Source organism: Moschus berezovskii, chromosome X, assembly GCF_049115385.1.
Source record: "Moschus berezovskii isolate FMDL1 chromosome X, NW_MosBer_1.0, whole genome shotgun sequence".
Classification (NCBI taxonomy): Eukaryota; Metazoa; Chordata; class Mammalia; order Artiodactyla; family Moschidae; genus Moschus; species Moschus berezovskii.
Window position 1 is genome coordinate 140,582,816 of NC_142488.1, and position 17,790 is coordinate 140,600,605.

Below are 17,790 nucleotides of genomic sequence, written 5' to 3' on the forward strand. Positions count from 1 at the left end.
TTGCAGTTTGTTAAGAAGAGTTGCACTTTGGTTTCGTTGTAGTCTGGATCATACAGAAAGTGTTAGTCGATGAGTCGTGTCCAATTCTGTGCGACCCCACTGAGTGTAATCTGTCAGGCTTCTCTGTCCATGGAATTTCCCAGGCAAGAATACTGGCGTGGGTAGCCATTCCTTTCTCCAGGGGAATCTTCCCGACCCAGGGATAGAACCTGGGTCTTCTGTATTGCAGGTAGATTTTTACCATCTGAGCCAAAAGGTAAGCTAATGGATACTTTTCTAAGGGAATTTCTGATAGGAACAGGTGGCCTGCTTTTAGAGCCTGGCTGAGGCCTGTCTCCACACTCTAGGTCTAAGTGAAGGTTCAGAATTGTGGACAGCTGTTGGTGTGTCTGGCATCCATGTGCTTTCTTGATAATGGCATCTAGAAAGATAACCTTCATGTAAGTGGCCTCCACCCTGTCTGTCCATTGCTGAGTTGAGTGCTTCAGGTTCAGTGTTGGTACAGTGTTCTGTCCTCTGTACTCCACTGGGACTCCTCGGGTGTGTGTCCAGAAGACCGGCTGCTTTGACAGACCACAGGGCTTTGCTTGTCAGTCTTGTTTTCAATTCAGTAACATCATGTCTAGGGAGGGGAACCCACTTTAGCAAGGAGACAAAAGCCCAGTCGCTAGAGTAGCCAGTGTATTGAAATGGCACGTACCCTTTGTGGCATGTGGCAGGAGAACAGTGTGCTCTGTGGCACTGCATGAGCCCTTCATTAAGAAGGATGACCACTTTCCCATGGGGGTCGAGGTGGCATGTACACCACCTGAGGAAGCGAGGTGAGACTGAGCGCCAGGGAGGCTGCATCCAGACACAGAGGTGTTCCTTTGGTGGTTAGTCAGTGAGAACAGTCTAGTGGGTGTGTGTTCCCAGGACTTGTCCACGGGCTTCTGTAGCATCAGGCACGCGGGCATCACAGACGGAGTGTGCCTTACTGCCCCCTCCTCCAGATGTGGACAGTCTGCTGACTGGTCCATCAATAGCTCTGTCAACGGCCACCGGCCACCTTTCTTCCTTCTGTGATCCCCTCTCTCTCTGGTGTGTGAGCACCTCCTTGGGGCCCGGCACTGGGACTACAGAGGTGGAGAAGATGGGGAACTTGCTGACCAGCCCCAGACAGGCGGACAGAAAGGCACAGCTCCTAGAATCTGAAATCTCTGAGGAGGGATGCCAGGGATGGTGTCACGGGGTCCATGGAGCTCAGTGTGTGTCTGGGACACCGATCCAGAGTGCACTGCCTTCCCGTCACGTCCCCAGAGTGTTCGGGTCACCGCAGGTACATGTGGAGGGCCTGTGCCTGAGCCTCGCTTGCCCACCTTCGATGAAGCATGAGAGTCTTTTCCCAGCCACCCCTCTCCCACTCAGCTCCCCCGGCATCAAATCAGCCGTGAAGAGTAGAGGAGTCCCAGATAGAATCCTTAAGAAGAAGTTTCTGGAAGAATACCCTGCTCATCCAGTGGTTCCTGAGCTCTCTTAAACCCAGGGCCTTTGCTGACATGACTCAGGCAGATTACTAATCGCTCTCCAGCCCCTGCCACCCAGGCCACCCTGGTAGCAGAACCACGAACCCTAAAACACCGCTTTCCCCGAGGCAACCCCTGACTCCCACAACTTGGCGTTCGAGTGCCTGCAGCTCTCTGGCCTCATCTTGCCCGTCTGTCAAATGAGGTCAGTGAAAACAGTTCTGGGCCCAGGCTTAGCCATCGCTCTCCACTCTTCTCGGGGCTCTGACCCCCACCACGGGCCTTCCTCCCTTCCTCGCAGCAGGACTTCCCCCTGCCCCGTCGATGGTCACGGCCGTGCCTCCACTCCCGCAGCCTGACTCTCCGGGTGTCCAGCCCTCCACGCTGCTGCTCACGGCAGATCCCTCCCTCCTCACTTCCTGTGTCCTGCTGAAGCTGCCAAGGCTGCCTTCAGGACTGTTCCTTCCTCCCCGCAACTTCCAGAAGCCTCTCTGTAGTAGTCTTTTTATAAAAGGATACCTTGGGCAGTTTCTGTGTGTGTGTGTATGTGTGTGCACAACCTTCCACAACGCTCTCTATACTACTATTTTTGTGCAAGGTTACCTTGGGCGGTTCCTGTTTCTGTGTGTGTGCATGTGCACATGTGCATGTATGCAATGTTACCCCAGCTAGACTGCAATCCCTCTGAGGATAAAGACTTGGCCCAGTTTACCTTGGTACTGTTGCCAGAGATGCTTCTGCCAGAGGAGACAATGACTAGGTGCTGACTTTTGGCTTTGAGTCACTTCAGTTCAGTCGCTCAGTCGTGTCCGACTCTTTGCGACCCCATGAACCACAGCACACCAGGCCTCCCTATCCATCACCATCTCCTGGAGTCCACCCAAATCCATGTCAGTCGAGTCGGTGATGCCATCCAACCATCTCATCCTGTGTCGTCCCCTTCTCTTCCTGCCCTCAATCTTTCCCAGCATCAGGGGCTTTTCAAATGAGTCAGCTCTTTGCATCAGGTGGCCAAAGTATTGGAGTTTCAGCTTCAACATCAGTCCTTCCAATGAACACCCAGGACTGATCTCATTTAGAATGGACTGGTTGGATCTCCTTGCAGTCCAAGGGACTCTCAAGAGTCTTCTCCAACACCACAGCTCAAAAGCATCAATTCTTAGGTGCTAAGCTTTCTTTATATTCGAGTCACTTGGCACTCATCAACTCTGCCGTACCACTCTGGACTTGGCAGGTGATGAGATTGGCCCTGCCCAGGCATCAGTGTGTGTCAAGCGGGTAAGCAAGGCAAGTATGTCAGTAATCCCATTGGACACAGGATCACTCTCTGTAGAAGCATCGGAAGTGCTAGGATACCTCTCCCTGTGAGAAGAGGGAGGCGGGCTCTGAGTGGCACACTGCAGAGTGGGTGGGGTGTGGGTGGTAGCGAGACAGGAGTCCAACCCCAAGGGGCCAGTCCTGACCCCTGCACTAGTGACCTGCTCCTTGTCCCCAAAGAAGATGTGGTGTGGAACATGGGACCTAGAAGGTCCTTTCAAGCTCAGCACACATTGGATGCTATGACTGTAACATCCGGGAATTCAGTGTTGACAAACTTAGAGCATTGTCTTTGTCTTTTTGGTTTCTGCATTACTTGACTTGAATCTGTGCTGGCCCAGCATGGTTCTTCTCTTATGCTGGTTCAAGAAGCCTGCCTCCCCTGAACTGCTTCCTCTTCCTACCACTCAGTGTCTACCCAACATCACGCCAGGTTTCTCACCTCAACCATGGAGGAAAGACAGCTCTGTAGTTTGGGTCCTTGTGTGATGTCCCAACTCAAGCTATGTCTCCATTCTTTAGGTCAAATGCTAGTCACTAACTCCCAGGTAGTTTTTTTTTTTTTTTTGAGCCCTCAGTAAATGTAGATGTCTCTTTAATTTTTACTTATTTCTTTTCGCCCTGATGTTAGGCATGTGGAATCTTAGTTCCCCGGCCAGGGATCGAACCCAGGTCCCCTGCAGTGGAAGCGAGGAGGCTTAACCCCTGGACCACTAGAGAAGTCCCTCTCCTAGGTAGTTTTGCATTCTGGTTGTCTGGAATTCGTCCTGATTGCCTGATCCTTGCCTCTGGTTAGGTACCTTCCTCCCTTCCGGCTTGTTATCTGAGTCCCAAGCCTTTTCTCAGCGTTTGGTTTCCCTTCTGTAACTCTTTGGACCAGACAGAGATGAGCAGTGAAGCTAATGAAGTTTAAGATTAAGCTTCAGGGTCATTTGCATTTCCAGGCCTGCAAGCGGCCCGGACATTATGGTCTATGCCGGTCGTCCGGTTTGTAAAATCTACAAAAGGTGATTTAGCCACAGTTGGCTCGGGGCACCTCTGTGTCCGTTCTGCTGTCTCCATCACTCTTGCTCTTGTATTGGGTGGCTATACAGTGACCATGGGCACATTGGGAATCTGGCTATGGGGAGATTAAATCAGGAGAAAGTAGTTTGGATTTGGAGAAACATATTTTAGAGGCTTGCTAACAATTCTGTAAACAGTCAAGTTATTCCTAGCCGTCCTGTATTGAAGTAACTTCCAGGAACACTCGAATTTACCGTGCCTGTGCGCAGTATCAAGACAAGAGGTGTGACTGAAGGGAACATTGTGATGTGTTCACCCAGTGAAGAGGGTGACCCTTTGTCACCCAGCAGGTAAAGGTTCAGTGGGATGATGATGCTCGGGGCCAGCCAGTACGTGAGGACATGGCACGCTCGACTGGTTGGGGGAGTGGACACGGGAGAGCCTTTGCAGAAGGCCATTTGCGGGCATGTGTCAGCACCTCGGGTGTGAGCCCTGTGCCCCGGGCCTCCTCCTGTATGGTTCAGTCAGTGAGGGTGTGTTCACGTCAAGTGCTTGTATTGGCACAGTGAGTTTTCCCTTCCCTTCCTTCAGGAGGGAAGAGTCAGTACCTTGTGGGACCCCCGACACTGGGAGGTGAAAACAGACACACTGAGGTCCTTGGGATTGAGACTCCAGCACCTGGATTTGAGGGAACCCGATGTGACTCCTCACACCCTACAAAGGCTCTGAGGTAGGAACACACTGGAATGTTCCAAGGATGGAAGGGTGGCCTTAATGGCTACTGGAGGTGAATCCAGGGGTGAGGAGAGCAGGCTGCCAGGGCAGGAGCCAGATCACATGGGGCCTCGTGGGCCTGTGAGAACTGTGGCTCTTCTGTGCTCAGGGAAGGAAAGGCCCAGGAGGCCCTAGGATGGGTTCCTCTGGGACCTTGTCCCCGTCCTCACAGCCACGTGGAAACGGAGGCTCCCTGCGAGGTGCTGAGACTCTGCTGAGGTTCAGGCCCGCTGCTCTGCTCTTCTGCCTCCACCCCACTCCCTCCAGGTACAAGGAAAGAAGTGAGAATGGAGGTGTGTGTGGTCAGGTCCCCTGCAGTCATGGGCTATCTCTATCTCTTAGCACCTCATCAGCTGTGAAATGAGGTGACAGTAACCTAGCCGGTTATTTGAGGCTTGAATTCTGTGATCCCTGTGTGGTGCCGTCGCAGGCCCTGGCAAAGACATGGAGCATGCCTGTCCCAGAAGTTCCTGCTCTTTGCTTTTTCTCTAGGTTCTGGGCAGGGGCCGGGGCATCTGCTGACAGTGGAGGCCATGGTGTGGGAAGGGCTGGGAGGAAGACAGCTTCCAAAGGTGAGGGGAAGACTCCTGGCAGGGCCATCTGAGGTCCAGGGTGGCCCCAGGGCCGAGGCCAGATTGGTTAGCACAGATCGGCCCTCAGCAGCCCTGGGCTAAGATCGGGGATCTGCAGAGCATGGGCAGGCATGGGGGCCGGGGAGTTGAGGGGTGCAGTGGGGGCCTGGGGTGGAGGAAGCCAAATCCAGGACTTTGCCTTTCTGTGCTGGGAGACGACCGAGCCCGGCCATGGGGCTGTGAAGCCAGGGGACCCACCCTCCCTCCTCAGTGCTCCTAGGGTTTCAAGTCCCTCTGTCTTGGAACTCACCTCGTGCCTCTCTTCTGCTGTCCTGCCCACCTTCCTGACCTCCCCACAAACTGCATGTGATGGCTGGGTCCTCTGGGTCACCACCCCCTGTCAGCGGACCACGTGGAGACAGATGGAAGGAGCCAGGCCTCTGTGATCCTCCCCTCTGTTCCAGCAGGCTTGGAGGATGCTCAGGCACGTGGGGCTGAGGTCTGGCCCAGGGCTGTGAGCTTGGAGGCCTCAGTGTCAGGCTCCTGGTCTTTGTGGTTCTGTGTTTCTGCAGCCACATGAGGTCCTGGGAGCCCTGGGAGATGAAGTCCGGCTGTCTGTCCTTCCGACAGCCTTACGCGGGATTCGTCTTAAATGGTGTCAAGACCCGGGAAACTCAGTGGAGGCCTGTGCTATGCGGACCCGGCAGTGTACCCTGGCCATCCACATCCGGCACCGGGACTGGGAGGACGCAGCCTGGCGGGAGCTGCTGGAGCAGAGGCTGGGGATGAGCCCCACCCAGATCCAGGCCTTGCTGAGAGACGGGGACCAGTTCAGCTGCAGAGTGATCGCGGGCAAGTGACGATTGCCGGGCAAGTGCCCTGCCCTGCGCTGCCTGCATGGCCCCTGGAACTGCCCTTGATCTCAGCCGGTTTGTGCTCATTTGTTTTCTGTTGAACCAGCTGGTGGGGGTGGGGGGCTAGGGTTTCTTCAGAGGGGCATCGAGGGTCCCTGGGCTGGGAGATGGTGGCACGAGGTGCCTGACCACCACTCTGGGCCTCAGTCCCCGTTTATGCTCTGAGAGTCAGAGGTGGGTCCAGGTCTGCAGGTGGCACTTGTGTCTGTGTGTGTGTGTCCCCATGTGTGTGTGTGCATGCCCGGCAGAGACCACGAGAGGCAGCACAGCACCCAGCCTGGGTTCCCCACCCACACTTCCTACAGCTGGGCCTGAGCAAGTCCCCTGACTCCCCAGGGATGAGGCCCCACTGCATCCCCTCTCTGCTGGTGAGTCGCTTGCGGACCTGATGCCCACAGGCTCCCCACTGGGGCCCTCCTGCTCTGTCCCTGCGGCCTGCAGTGGGCAGACTGAGAGCTGCCCGTGGCCTGGTGGGTTCGTGGAGCACCAGGCCTCTCCCTTTCATTTAGCTCCCTCCCTCATTGGCCTTGCCCCCAATTCCCTTTGTTGAGGTGAGCCCTTCCGAAAGGGCTCAGCCAGAGGGCCCAGTTCACCTCGGGTCCCCTCTGTGATGCGGTCTTAGGCTCTAGCAGGTATGACTTTGAACACCTTGTTCTCCTTCTGTGTCTTGTCTTTGCACACAGGTCTGTGGACATTGGGGACACTTTGCTGTGCCCAGAAAACCTAGGTCCCGACAAGGTGGAGGCGCTGGAGAATGAAGCCCTGCTACCCAGCCTTCAACAGAAGTACCTGATGCGCTGGCCAACCCCCGCTGGCTGCTGCAGCCCGTCCTGGGGAGGGCCGGGAAAGACGTCTTCCAGGTGGACATCCTCAAGCACCTGACCCCCTTTGGGCGGGAGGCCTGTCCAGGCTGGGCTGTCAAGGGGAAGGTGACAGAGAGACCAGCTCATGGTGACACTGTCCAGTCACTGCTGTGCCCTGTATGTGCCCATCTCATTTGGTCTGACTTGGCCCTGCCCTGGGGTGTGCTGCCCACTTGGTGGGGGTTCGGGGTCCGGCACTCCTCTTGTGTGGTGCTGCTCTGGACTCAGGGAGAGGCTTTGGGTCTTTGACCTTTACAAAAAGATGGCATCGCCACTCATTTTGGTCTGGGTGCTTGAGAGAAATGTGTTGTTAGGAAACAGGTTAGTGTTTTTCCCTCTCTGTTCTGGTCTAAACTCCCTGTTTTGGAACAGGGTCCAGGGGGTGATGGGGGAAGGCTGGGGGCTGTGCTGAGTGTTGGCAGGCAGAGAGGCCCACAGGCCCAGAAACAGGCAGCAGTCTGTCCTTGCAGGTAACCCTTGGCCTGCTGTAAAGTGTCCCTTGGCTCACAAAGCGTGTGTGTTGGACTCGGTGCCTGGCTGCCTCACGTTCTTCATCGTTTGAACTACCCGGCAAGCCCCATTTCCAGTTAGAGGAACTGTCAAATTTGGGTGTGGAGGAGTATTCCAGCAGGACCCATGTTCCTCCAGGAAACAGAAGCAAGAAATGCTCTTTGCCTGTGTCCCAGCTGGTCTTCCATCCCAACCCTTATTTTCATCATTTCAGCACCAATAAATGTCGAGTCTTTGATTGCAATGCTCAATGACAATCAAGATAATTAAAAGCTGGTTAACACTGTGAGTTCTGGGTCCCCAGGGCCAGGAAAGAAAGGATCAGTCCATGGATTTCTGGGCATCACTTCAAGGGAGTGGGACCAGAGTTCTGCAGGATGCCTAGCAGATATGGGGTAGAAAACACCTACTCCATCCCTGTGGTCAGCAGCAATGCAGCAAGAGCCAGGACCCCTTCCATCCTGCCACAGAAAGAGATCTCTCTGGGGTTTATCCAAGATCCAAAAGGACACCTCACAGCAATGTGCCATTTCCCCTCACTCCCACGACACACCTCATGTGACTGTGCCTCCTAGACCATCACTCTAGTTGCGGGGGTGTCTTGCTTCTCCCAGAGTCCCCACTGCTAACACAGGGCCTTTCACGGAGCAGAGGCTCCATACAGGTCTTCAGAATAAGTGAGCCAGTGAGCAGGGGCTGTTTGATTCAGATTACTTGCCACTTTCTTTGATAACCCAGGCAAATCCAAATAAACTGAGATCCCTTAGCTGTACAAAATGACAGACAACAAGTATAAAAAGCAAGAATTCACTACTATCACTTTTTATTTTCTAATTCTTCCATCAACTATGTCACTGCAAAATAAATTCCCGTTTTCAAAATCATTCTAATTCCATGTTATCTAGTGCAGGACCACGAAATAAAATGGAAGCATTTCCAATCTCTTTTACAAAAGAGAAAATCTCTTGTTCTTGAACTGGCTAAGTACAAACACACGATGATCAGTGTCCTGATGAGTGCTCCCCAGATCTCTTCCTCAGGGGCGCAGTCATCCTCCACAGTGATCAGGCACAGGATCACCACCAGGAGGCTGGCTTTGGCCAACACCTGCTCAATCCCTCAGCATCTCCTTGAGGGTGAGGCCCAAGGTGGGGACAAGGATACAGGTGTGTTCACTCTGGTCCACCTCCTTCACCTCCAAACCATAGACAAGCTGCAGGTACTCTGAGGCTTGACCGAGGACCACCAGGAAGTGGTCCTGGTAATATTTGAGGACACTATTCAGCACGTCTGCCTTTGTGATCGGCTCCTTGGCAAGATACCTGCTGAGCAGGAATTGCACCAGCTCTTTCTTCTTCACCCATAGTGCATCTGGGAGCGAGAACCTGGCATCTTCCTGGTCACGTGAGGTGCCTGGCACTTCATCTTGCCTGCTGAGGCCATGGTCTTCAGATTGGCTCCCCAGGGTGACAGCCATGGCAGTGGGAAAGGGGCAGACATCCAGAGGGCTCTGGGGGAGACTGGCTGAGGCAGCAGTAGCCACCTCCTGCAGGGTGGTCTGGAATGGGAGAGATGAGGAGGAGGAAGCTGCATCTCCTTCCTTCACCTGCTCCACCTCCTCCACCTCCAGCTCCTCCTCCTTCTGTTACTCCTCACCCCAAATGAACTGTGCCTCCATCAGACACGAGTCCTCTCTTGGGTCCTGAAAGACTCTCTCAGGCTGGCGGAGCTCATGCATCCCAGGCATGATAACCGGGGTCGAACTGCAGACAGGAGTTCTGTCTGAGACAGGAGGCAGGGGGACAGATGGTGACTCAGGTCTGCAGCAAAGCGGGGCTGCGAGTGGCCTCGGCTGAGAAACCCTCCCTGGGTGGTCTGACTCGGGTCACTTACATATCTCCCCTTGAGGGGTGCTCTGGGGCCTCATAGAGGAGCTCCTGCAGATCAGCCTCACCCCTGGCTACGTGAAGGAGGACGTGAGGTGGCTCCCCAGGCTGCAGTCAGCACAGTGTGAGGTTCTGGATCTGACACGCTGGGGGGGATTAGGGCCTTGTGGGCTCCCCTCTGTGCTGGGATGGGGAGTCCCTGGTGCACACTCAGGGCACCCTCCTCACCTTGACTCCTGGCACTGCCTGGACCTCCTCTGCTCTCAGACCTGTGGACACGGGCCACAGACCTCTGCCTTCACCTCCTGGTTCCTGGAGCTCCTGTATCAAAACTGGAGGAGGCACCTAGGGGGTAGACTGTGGCACAGACTTGAGCCTTCTGTGCTGGTAGAAGGGATGAACTCTGCGAGGTCCCCCAGTTGTGGGGTGGTTGGTCCCCTCGGGACTCCTTTTTATTGCCCACTGTTCTCCTGGGATGTCCCGGTCCGCCCCTTTGTGGGCCTGCCTGGAAACTCAGAACAAGACCTGAGTCTGAACGGAAAGCACTGAGGGCCCTCATGTGTGGTGTCACCTGCCCAGGGCCTCCCACAGGTCCTAGACTGGGGAGATGCTCGGTGCTCACCGCCCCCTCACCTCCCGCCTGGCCTCCTAACACTGACCACAGAGGTGGGGGCCTACTCAATCCTGCTTCAGTATCTCGGGAGTCAACCCTCTGCGGATCTGAAGCCTCCACCCTCTCCCCCTAATACCTCACCTCCAAAGGCCCCTAAGCCAGAGATCAATAAACTGCTCAACCCACTCTGGGGCCTCCAAGATCCACAACAAGGGCCAGGATCCCTCCCTGCCTTGGGGTCTAATAGCCTCAGTCCTTCCTCGCATGGAGCCTGAACTCCAGGAGGACCTGGGATTCTCCCGTCTGCCATTTTAGGGCCCCACCACTCTCAGGAGGTCCTCAGCCTCTCTGAAACCCGGATGTCAGGAAATGCTGCAGGAGGTCATCCTACCCAGGGACTACCAGGGTCCCCTGTGTTCTGGGGTCTGGCTCCCCTCAGACCTCCCTCGGGGTCCTCACCTTGACTCCTGCTAGGACCTAGGCTCCATCCTCTCCCTGTTTGAGGCCCAGCTCCTCACACCAGGGCCCCAGTCTCTCTGAGACCTGCATGTCAGGAAGACAGGACAGCCCTAGAGTGCTCTTCTCACCCCAGGGTCTCCCAGGGCAGATGACAGGGGCGGGGATCTATCGGGTCCCCTCAGTCTTCCCTTGGGGTCCCCTCAGTCCTCCCACAGAATCTTACCTTGTCTCCAGGCAGGACCTGGGATTCTCTCCTCTCCCAAAACCTGGCCCCGTCCCTCTTACCAGGTCCACAGTCTTTCTGAGACCCAGATATCACAAAGTGAGGACTGGCCTGGATTACTAATTCCACACCGAGAGATCTCCCAGGGCCAAAAGTAGGGGCGTGATCTGTGGGGTCCCCTCAGATTGGGATCCAGGGTCCCCTGAGTCCTCCATCAGTGTACTCCCTGTGAATTCCTGGAGGACCTGGACCCTTCCCTTTGCCCACATGAGATCCCACCCCTTATCCTAGGTCTCCAGTCTGTCTGAGGCCCTGACAGGGAAGTCAGGACACCCTGTGAAGTGCTCATCCCACCACTGGGGATGCCCAGGGCTGGCAGCAGAGGCATGGAACTGTGGGGTCACCCGTGTTCTCCCTCTGGGTCCTCATCCTGAGCCTTGGCAGGTCCTGGGATGCCAAAGTCCAAAGCAGAGACCAGACCCTCACACCAAGGGCCTTACTGCCCTGAAGCCCCAGGAGGAGGCTGTGGACATTGCATCAGGGCTCCAAGCCAAGGTCTTCTTAGTGGCTGAGGATGCCATGGGCTGAGATGATGTCCTGGGAGTCCCTCAGCCTTCCCTCTGCTCTTCACCATGACTCTCAGCTAGTCTGGGCACTGACACCTTCTGCCCACCTGACTTTGCATCCCTTAGAGACCCAGCCCTCTTGAGCAAGGACAACTGAAAGGGAAACCGGGGTTGGGGGGCTCATTCCCACAACCCTGCTGGGGTCTCCCTGGGCTAAAAGCAGCGATGACCTGTATGTCCTGGGGCCCCAGAGCCCCCCTCAGGGGTCTACCTTGACTCCTAGTACAGCTGGGCTCCTTCACCCTGCTGACCTGAACCCAAGCTCTGTGACCCAGGCCGTCACTTCCCCACCTCCCAGTGGGATCAGTGATGTCACATCTGGACACCATGCCTCGTGGTCCCCTAAGGCTGTCAGGAGGGCCACACATGCATCCCCTGGGAACCCTCAGTCTCCTCTGGTCTTCACTTGGAGTCTCTGCAGGATGTGGGTCCCTCCCTCTGTCCACATGAGACTTGTCAACAGACCAGGTCTCTGACTCCAGGAGTTCACTGAGGAAGCCAGGTGGGGGTCTAGGTCTGACAGGCTGGCCCCAGGTCCCCAGGATCCCCACTAGAGGTGAAGTTGTATTCTATGGGATCCTCTGTTCTGGGGTAACTGGACCCCCTTGTCCTCACTGGGGGGGGCCTCCTTGACATTTTAGAGAAAACTGCAGTCCCGACACAGATGCTTGATGGGGGGGCTGTGGCACTTGTTACTGTGGGGGAGCACAAGGAACCATATATCTTCTCATGGGGCCCCCTTCACTGGTCACCAGACTTCAGAAATCTTTTGCAGAAAAGATGTTTCAGCTGTAGAGAGTAAACAGCAGCAGGTGAGTTAGGGGAACCTTTGGTTTGATGAGTAGATAATATTACCAACTGGAGTGACATGATTTTCACTGTTTAATTCTCATTCACAGAGAGGAATACATTTCACATGTCTGTGTGGTGTGTGTCCAATATATATGTATAATGTCTGGAGATTACCTGATCTTATATACTTATATATGGAGATACCAGGTATATGTACAGAGCAGGTCCTGTATGCTCCAGTACCCAGATGGATGTGTGTCCACACAGCCCTGAAGGGCACAGATACTCACTCCCCTGTGGATGCCGTGAGTCCACCAGACCCATGATCACTGTGCTTTAAAGGACAGGCTTCCCGCTGCCTGACATCCAGTCTGCAGGAGAGCTTGGAATCCCCAGGAGCTGGGAGAGAAGGGAGGAGAGGGGGCAGTGGAATGAGAGAGCAGGGCTGTAGCCTGAACATAAGAGCCATCCTCAGCGGGCTGGCCTCCAACCCCCACATCCAGGAGCCTTCTCCATGCTCACACCCTCCGTCCTACACCCTATCCCTCCTCTATGGCCCTCGTGTCCACTTCAGTAGGGGTGGTTTCTGGATGGGGCTAGGGAGGCCACACGGGCAAAATCCTCTGTCAGTCTCTCATGGGCAATGGTGCCTGGCTTCCCTGTGTTTTCTCCATTATGTGATCTGAGGCATCAGGTGGGAGGACAGCTGGATTCCTCTTGTCTGTCAGGGAGACAGGTCAGGCCCCTGGGGGGATGGGGCTTTGAACCCACACGAAGCTCAGTTTGAATACGTATCCTGCTACTGATAACCCAGTGAAATCATGGACACCCAAAGTCTGGATTTCTCCAGCTGTAAAATGGGTCTCATAACAGTACAAGGTGAAAGCATCGGTGTGAGTTCCCATTTGATGTGAGCTGTCTGTAAAAAGCTTGGTCAGTGGATGTAGCTGTTGTTCCTGAGGGTCAGAGATGTACCTTCCCCAACACTGTGAAGGTTCCGAACCAGTACATATCTTCGGACCCTCATGTACATTGATTGATCTAGTTCTTCTTTTCTCCCTGAAAATCTTTTATGGGAAATGGCACATCTCACATGTCAGAACTGTTACATATGGCATAACTTGTCTAGACCGAGCAAGGGTGATGGTCACAGTCCTGGCCCAGGGCAGGGCAAATGCTCTGGGCTGTAGGAAACGGCCAGGGGGAGGAGCACAAAGACTCCCAGGTGGACCATCCTGATCCAAACCCCTCCACAAGGCTCTGAGAAAGAGGGTCCTCCCGGAGGACCCATTGGACGTCTAGGGAGCGTTTCTGCCTTGGACTTACCACCTCTTCTCCCAAGTGCATGTTTCCTTGGGTGTGGAACCTCATTCCGAATCTCCCCTGCACAGCCTGGAACTGGAGGGTCTCCTCTACACCCCATGATCTGAAACCATTCTTCCTCACACAAAGTCTTTCAAGGTGTGAAACGCTCTGAATTACCCATTTCTGATCCTAATGTGCTGTTTTCTTTCATATTTTTAATTTTGTTTTCGGCTTTTCCTTCTGGAAAGCAGTCAGGATAAGAATTATGTGCAGAGAACGTGAACCTGCTCACATAATGTGCCCAAAGCTGCTTCCTGATTGTTCAGGGAGGACTTTATTTTTTTATTTATTTATTTATTTTTTATTTTTTTAAATTTTTTATTGGAGGCTAATTATCTTACAATATTATATTGGTTGGTTTTGCCATACATTGACATGAATCCGCCCCGGGTGTACATGAGTTCCCCCTCCTGAACCTCCCTCCCACCTCCCTCCTCCCCTTATCCTCCCTCTGGGTCATCCCCGCACACCAGCCCCGAGCATCCTGTAACATGCATCGATCCTGAACTGGCGATTCATTTCACATATGATAATATACATGTTTCAGGACTTTAAAATGCTTTAGTCTGGCTGTGCCTTTCCCAGCTTGATCCCTAGTGATTAGTCAGCCTGAGATATCGCTTGATGATGTCACACACCCAGACACACACACAGTTTCTACACACCTATTAGAATGGCCAAACTTTGCTCCTGGGACAACACCACACTCTGTTGAGGATTTGGACCATTGAGAACTCCCATTCATTGTTGGTGAGAATACAAAATGGCACAGGCATGTTGGAAGACAGCTTGGCAGTTCCTTACAAAACTAAACATGCTCTTACTGTATGATCCAGCAACCATATGGGTTGTTACCCAAAAGACTTGAGAACTTATGTCTACACAAAAACCTACACATGAATGTTTTTAGCAACTTTACTTATTATTGTCAAAACATAGATGCAAACCAGGCGTTCTTTAGTCAGTGAAAGGATAAACTTTGGTACATCTAGAGAGTGGAATTTCATTTACAATTGTCCAAACCAATAGAATGTACAATGCCAAGAGGGAATTCTAGTGTAACCTATAATCTCTGCGTGATTATGACATATCAGTGTAAGTTCCTCAGTTATAATTAATGTACCACTCTGGTGGGGTTCTTAATAACCGAGGAGGCTATGTTTGTTTGGAGCCGGGAAGTAAATGGAAAATCACTGTAGCATCTCTCTATTTTTGTGTTCATGGAAAAGTGCTGTAAAGAATAAAAATAAAAATCTTGGGTTTCCCTGGTGGCTCAGTGGTAAAGAATCCACCTACAAATGCAGGAGATATGGGCATTATCCCTGATCCGGGAAGATTTCACATGCTGTGGAGCTACTAAGCCGGTATGCTACAACCATTGAGCCTATGTCCTACAGCCCATGGGAAAATGGATTGGCTACCCACTACTGTGTTCTGGCCTGAAGAATTCCATGGACTGTATAACCAATGGAGTCGCAGAGTCAGACAAGACTGAGCGGCTTTCACTGGAGTCCATGAGCTACAGTTACTGGAGCCCAAGTGCCTAGAGCCCCTGCTCCACAACAAGAGAAGCTACAGACAGCAGTGAGAAGCTTTGCACCACAACTAGAGAGCAGCCCCTGCTCTCCACAACTAGAGTAAAGCCCGTGCAGCAACAAAGACCCAGAACAGCCAAAAATAAACAAATAAATAAAATTATATTTAAAAAGTCTTTTTAAAAACATAGTTATAAACAATATCTAAACAACAAAACATGAGAAAGCCCTGAAGAACAGTGAAGACTGTGCGGAGCTGGCTCGTGGGTTTGGGGGAGGGGGTGGGGAGCAGAGGGGAAGTGAGGGAGGAGCTCTGGGCTGCATAGGTGCAGAGGTGGGATGGCTAAAGAGACAAGGTTTTAAACTTTGCTCCAATTTCATCGCACAACGCTGAGGTGGCCCCAGTCCATAGGTATAAATACCCTGGGGTAACATTTGGACAGCCGTAAAGGCAGATTAATTGAGGTAACCGAAAGCAGAGACTCACTTTGCCAAAAAAGATCCGTCTAATCAAAGCTATGGTTTTTCCAATAGTCATGTATGGATGTGAGAGTTGGACCATAAAGAAAGCTGAGTGCCGATGAATTGATGCTTTCGAACTGTGCTGTTGGAGAAGACTCTTGAGAGTCCCTTGGACTGCAAGGAGATCCCACCAGTCCATCCTAAAGGAAATCAGTCCTGAGTGTTCATTGGAAGGACTGATGCTGAAGCTGAAACTCCAATACCTTGGCCACCTGATGCAAAGAACTGACTCATTGGAAAAGACCCCGATGCTGGAAAAGATCGAAGGTGGGAGGAGAAGGGGTCGAGAGAGCATGAGATGGTTGGATGGCATCACCGACTCGACTTACGTGAGCGTGAGTAAGCTTCGGGAGTTGGTGATGGACAGGGAAGCCTGGCGTGCTGCAGTCCATTGGGTCGCAAAGAGTCAGACATGACTGAGTGACTGAACTGAACCAAACTGATTCCTGAGTCTGTGCAAATATCTACCTGACATACCAGCCAGCAAAGGACTTACCTTTCTTTAAAAAGTGCTATCTCAACAGATACAAAGAAGAAACTAAATATAGGACTGGAGTATGCGATAGATCTAAACAGTAATAGCAGATACTCTTTAACAAATTAAGTATATATATGGTGGCTCAGTGGTAAAAGCATCTGCCTGCAATGCAGGAGATGCAAGAGACTTGAGTTCAGTCCCTGGGTCAAGAAGATCCCCTGGAAGGAAATAGCAAACCACTCCAGTATTCTTGCCTAGAGAATCCCATGAACAGAGGAGCTGGCATGCTACAGTCCATAGGGTTGCAAAAAGTTGGACATGACTGAAGCAATTGAGCAGCAGCACTGTAGTCCAAAAATTAATACATAGCTAAAACTCCAAACATACACCCACATATACATGTTTCGTACATACATTGTGGTTTGGCCATGTATGAGTATATAAGCACATATAATCATTTTTTTTTTTAAGTCACTCAGTTGTGTCTGACTCTTTGTGAATCCATGAACTATAGAGTCCATGGAATTCTCCAGGCCAGAACACTGGAGTGGGTAGCTTTTCCCTTCTCAAGGGGATCCTCCCAACCCAGGGATTGAACCAAGGTCTTCCGCATTGCAGGCGGATTCTTTACCAACTGAGCCACAAAAGAAGCCCAAGCATACTGTGGTGGGTAGCCTAAATTTCGAACTGTGGTGTTGGAGAAGACTCTTGAAAGTCCCTTAGACAGCAAGGAGATCAAATCAGTCAGTCCTAAAGGAAATCAGCCCTGAATATTCATTGGATATGATGTCATATGTGACGCCACTGACCCCTCTGTGAGGAGAGAAGTGAGGGCCTGGGTCACAGCCCTCGGGATCAGGTCAGCAGAGTGAAGGAGCCCAGCTGTGCTAGGAGTCAAGGTAGACCCCTGAGGGGGGCGCTGGGACCCCAAGACATAGAGGTGGTCACTGCTTTTAGTCCAGGGAGACCCTGGTCGCTGCATGAGCACAAGGTTGCAGAGACACTGGAGACTTGATATAAGGGGAGGGGCCTCAAAGGGGAAGGGGAGGATCTTAGGATCTGAAAAAGTCTGGGTGAGGACCCTGAGGGAGGACTGTGGGGACTCTGGACCCCGTTATTGAGTGGGCTCTGGGAGGACTTGGGCGAGATGAATACATACCGTATTTCTTGACATCTGGGTATCAGTGAGACTGGAGATCTGGTATGGGGGAGTGGCCTCAGGTGGGCAGAGGGAAGAATCCCAGCTCCGGCAGGGAGTCAAGCTGAGGATCTTGAGGGAGGACTGAAAAGACCATGGAACCCAATCAGAGGAAACCTCAGAGAAGCCTTTTGCTGCTGTTGGTCCTTGGTGGCCCGGGGGTAGGATGAGCCCAACATGCGTGGTCTAACTTCCTGATATCCGGGTTACAGCTTGGGGTCCTGAAACAGCGGGCGGGCTTCCTGACATCCAGGTCTCAGACTGGGGACTTTGCACATGAGGCACGGACTCAGGTGGGCCGATTCCCAGGTCCTGTGGTGTGTCAAGTTGAGGTCACTGAGGGAGGACTAGGGTACCGTGGACCGCAATCAGAGGAGACCTCAGAGTAGCCCGTCTCTGTTACCAGTCCAGGGTGTCCATGGGATAGAATGAGCGAAACCGGCATGGTCTGACTTCCTGACTTCTGGGTCTTGGAGAGACTGGAGCCCTGGTACAAGGGCCCAGGACTTCAGTTGGTGAGAGGCGAGAATCCCAGGTCCTGACTGGAGGCAAGGTGAGGTGCCTGAAGGAGGACCGACGGAAGCCTACAGATCCCCGCCCCTGTAGTTGCCCTGGGACCCCTTGTGGTGAGAA

General features: G+C 53.0%; 1 protein-coding gene and 2 long non-coding RNA genes across 4 annotated transcripts; 2 read left to right on the forward strand and 1 right to left on the reverse strand.

Annotated features, from left to right (window-relative positions):
- The first annotated feature begins 3,888 nt into the window (after nt 1–3,888).
- On the forward strand, nt 3,889–6,034 carry LOC148773476 (uncharacterized). The gene is made up of 3 exons (XR_016036907.1): nt 3,889–4,177; nt 4,419–4,557; nt 5,746–6,034. It is a non-coding gene; the product is annotated as an uncharacterized LOC148773476 (long non-coding RNA).
- A 35-nt stretch (nt 6,035–6,069) lies between these two features.
- Nucleotides 6,070–7,668, forward strand: LOC148773477 (uncharacterized). Of its 2 annotated transcripts, none has more exons than XR_016036909.1 (3): nt 6,070–6,102; nt 6,771–6,947; nt 7,421–7,668. It is a non-coding gene; the product is annotated as an uncharacterized LOC148773477 (long non-coding RNA). The 2 variants fall into 2 exon arrangements; XR_016036908.1 differs by lacking the exon at nt 6,070–6,102 and adding an exon at nt 6,225–6,455.
- A 903-nt stretch (nt 7,669–8,571) lies between these two features.
- LOC148773478 (melanoma-associated antigen 8-like) lies at nt 8,572–13,430 on the reverse strand. The gene is made up of 3 exons (XM_088834311.1): nt 13,386–13,430; nt 9,575–9,691; nt 8,572–9,018 (listed from the first exon to the last, which is right to left on the reverse strand). The coding sequence occupies exons 1-3, from the start codon at nt 13,428–13,430 to the stop codon at nt 8,572–8,574; spliced, it is 609 nt and encodes a 202-aa protein (XP_088690437.1).
- Between the last annotated feature and the right edge of the window lie 4,360 nt (nt 13,431–17,790).

Bases quoted from the DNA above. Each gene is read 5' to 3' on its own strand.
- LOC148773478 (XM_088834311.1), bottom strand. From the start codon at position 13,430: ATGAGGTTCCACACCCAAGGAAACATGCACTTGGGAGAAGAGGTG. The intron at 9,692-13,385 runs GTAAGTCCAAGG...TCTACCCCCTAG, and splicing joins TGCACTTGGGAGAAGAGGTG to GTGCCTCCTCCAGTTTTGAT. The intron at 9,019-9,574 runs GTGAGGAGGGTG...CTCCCATTCCAG, and splicing joins AGGCAGTGCCAGGAGTCAAG to ACCACCCTGCAGGAGGTGGC.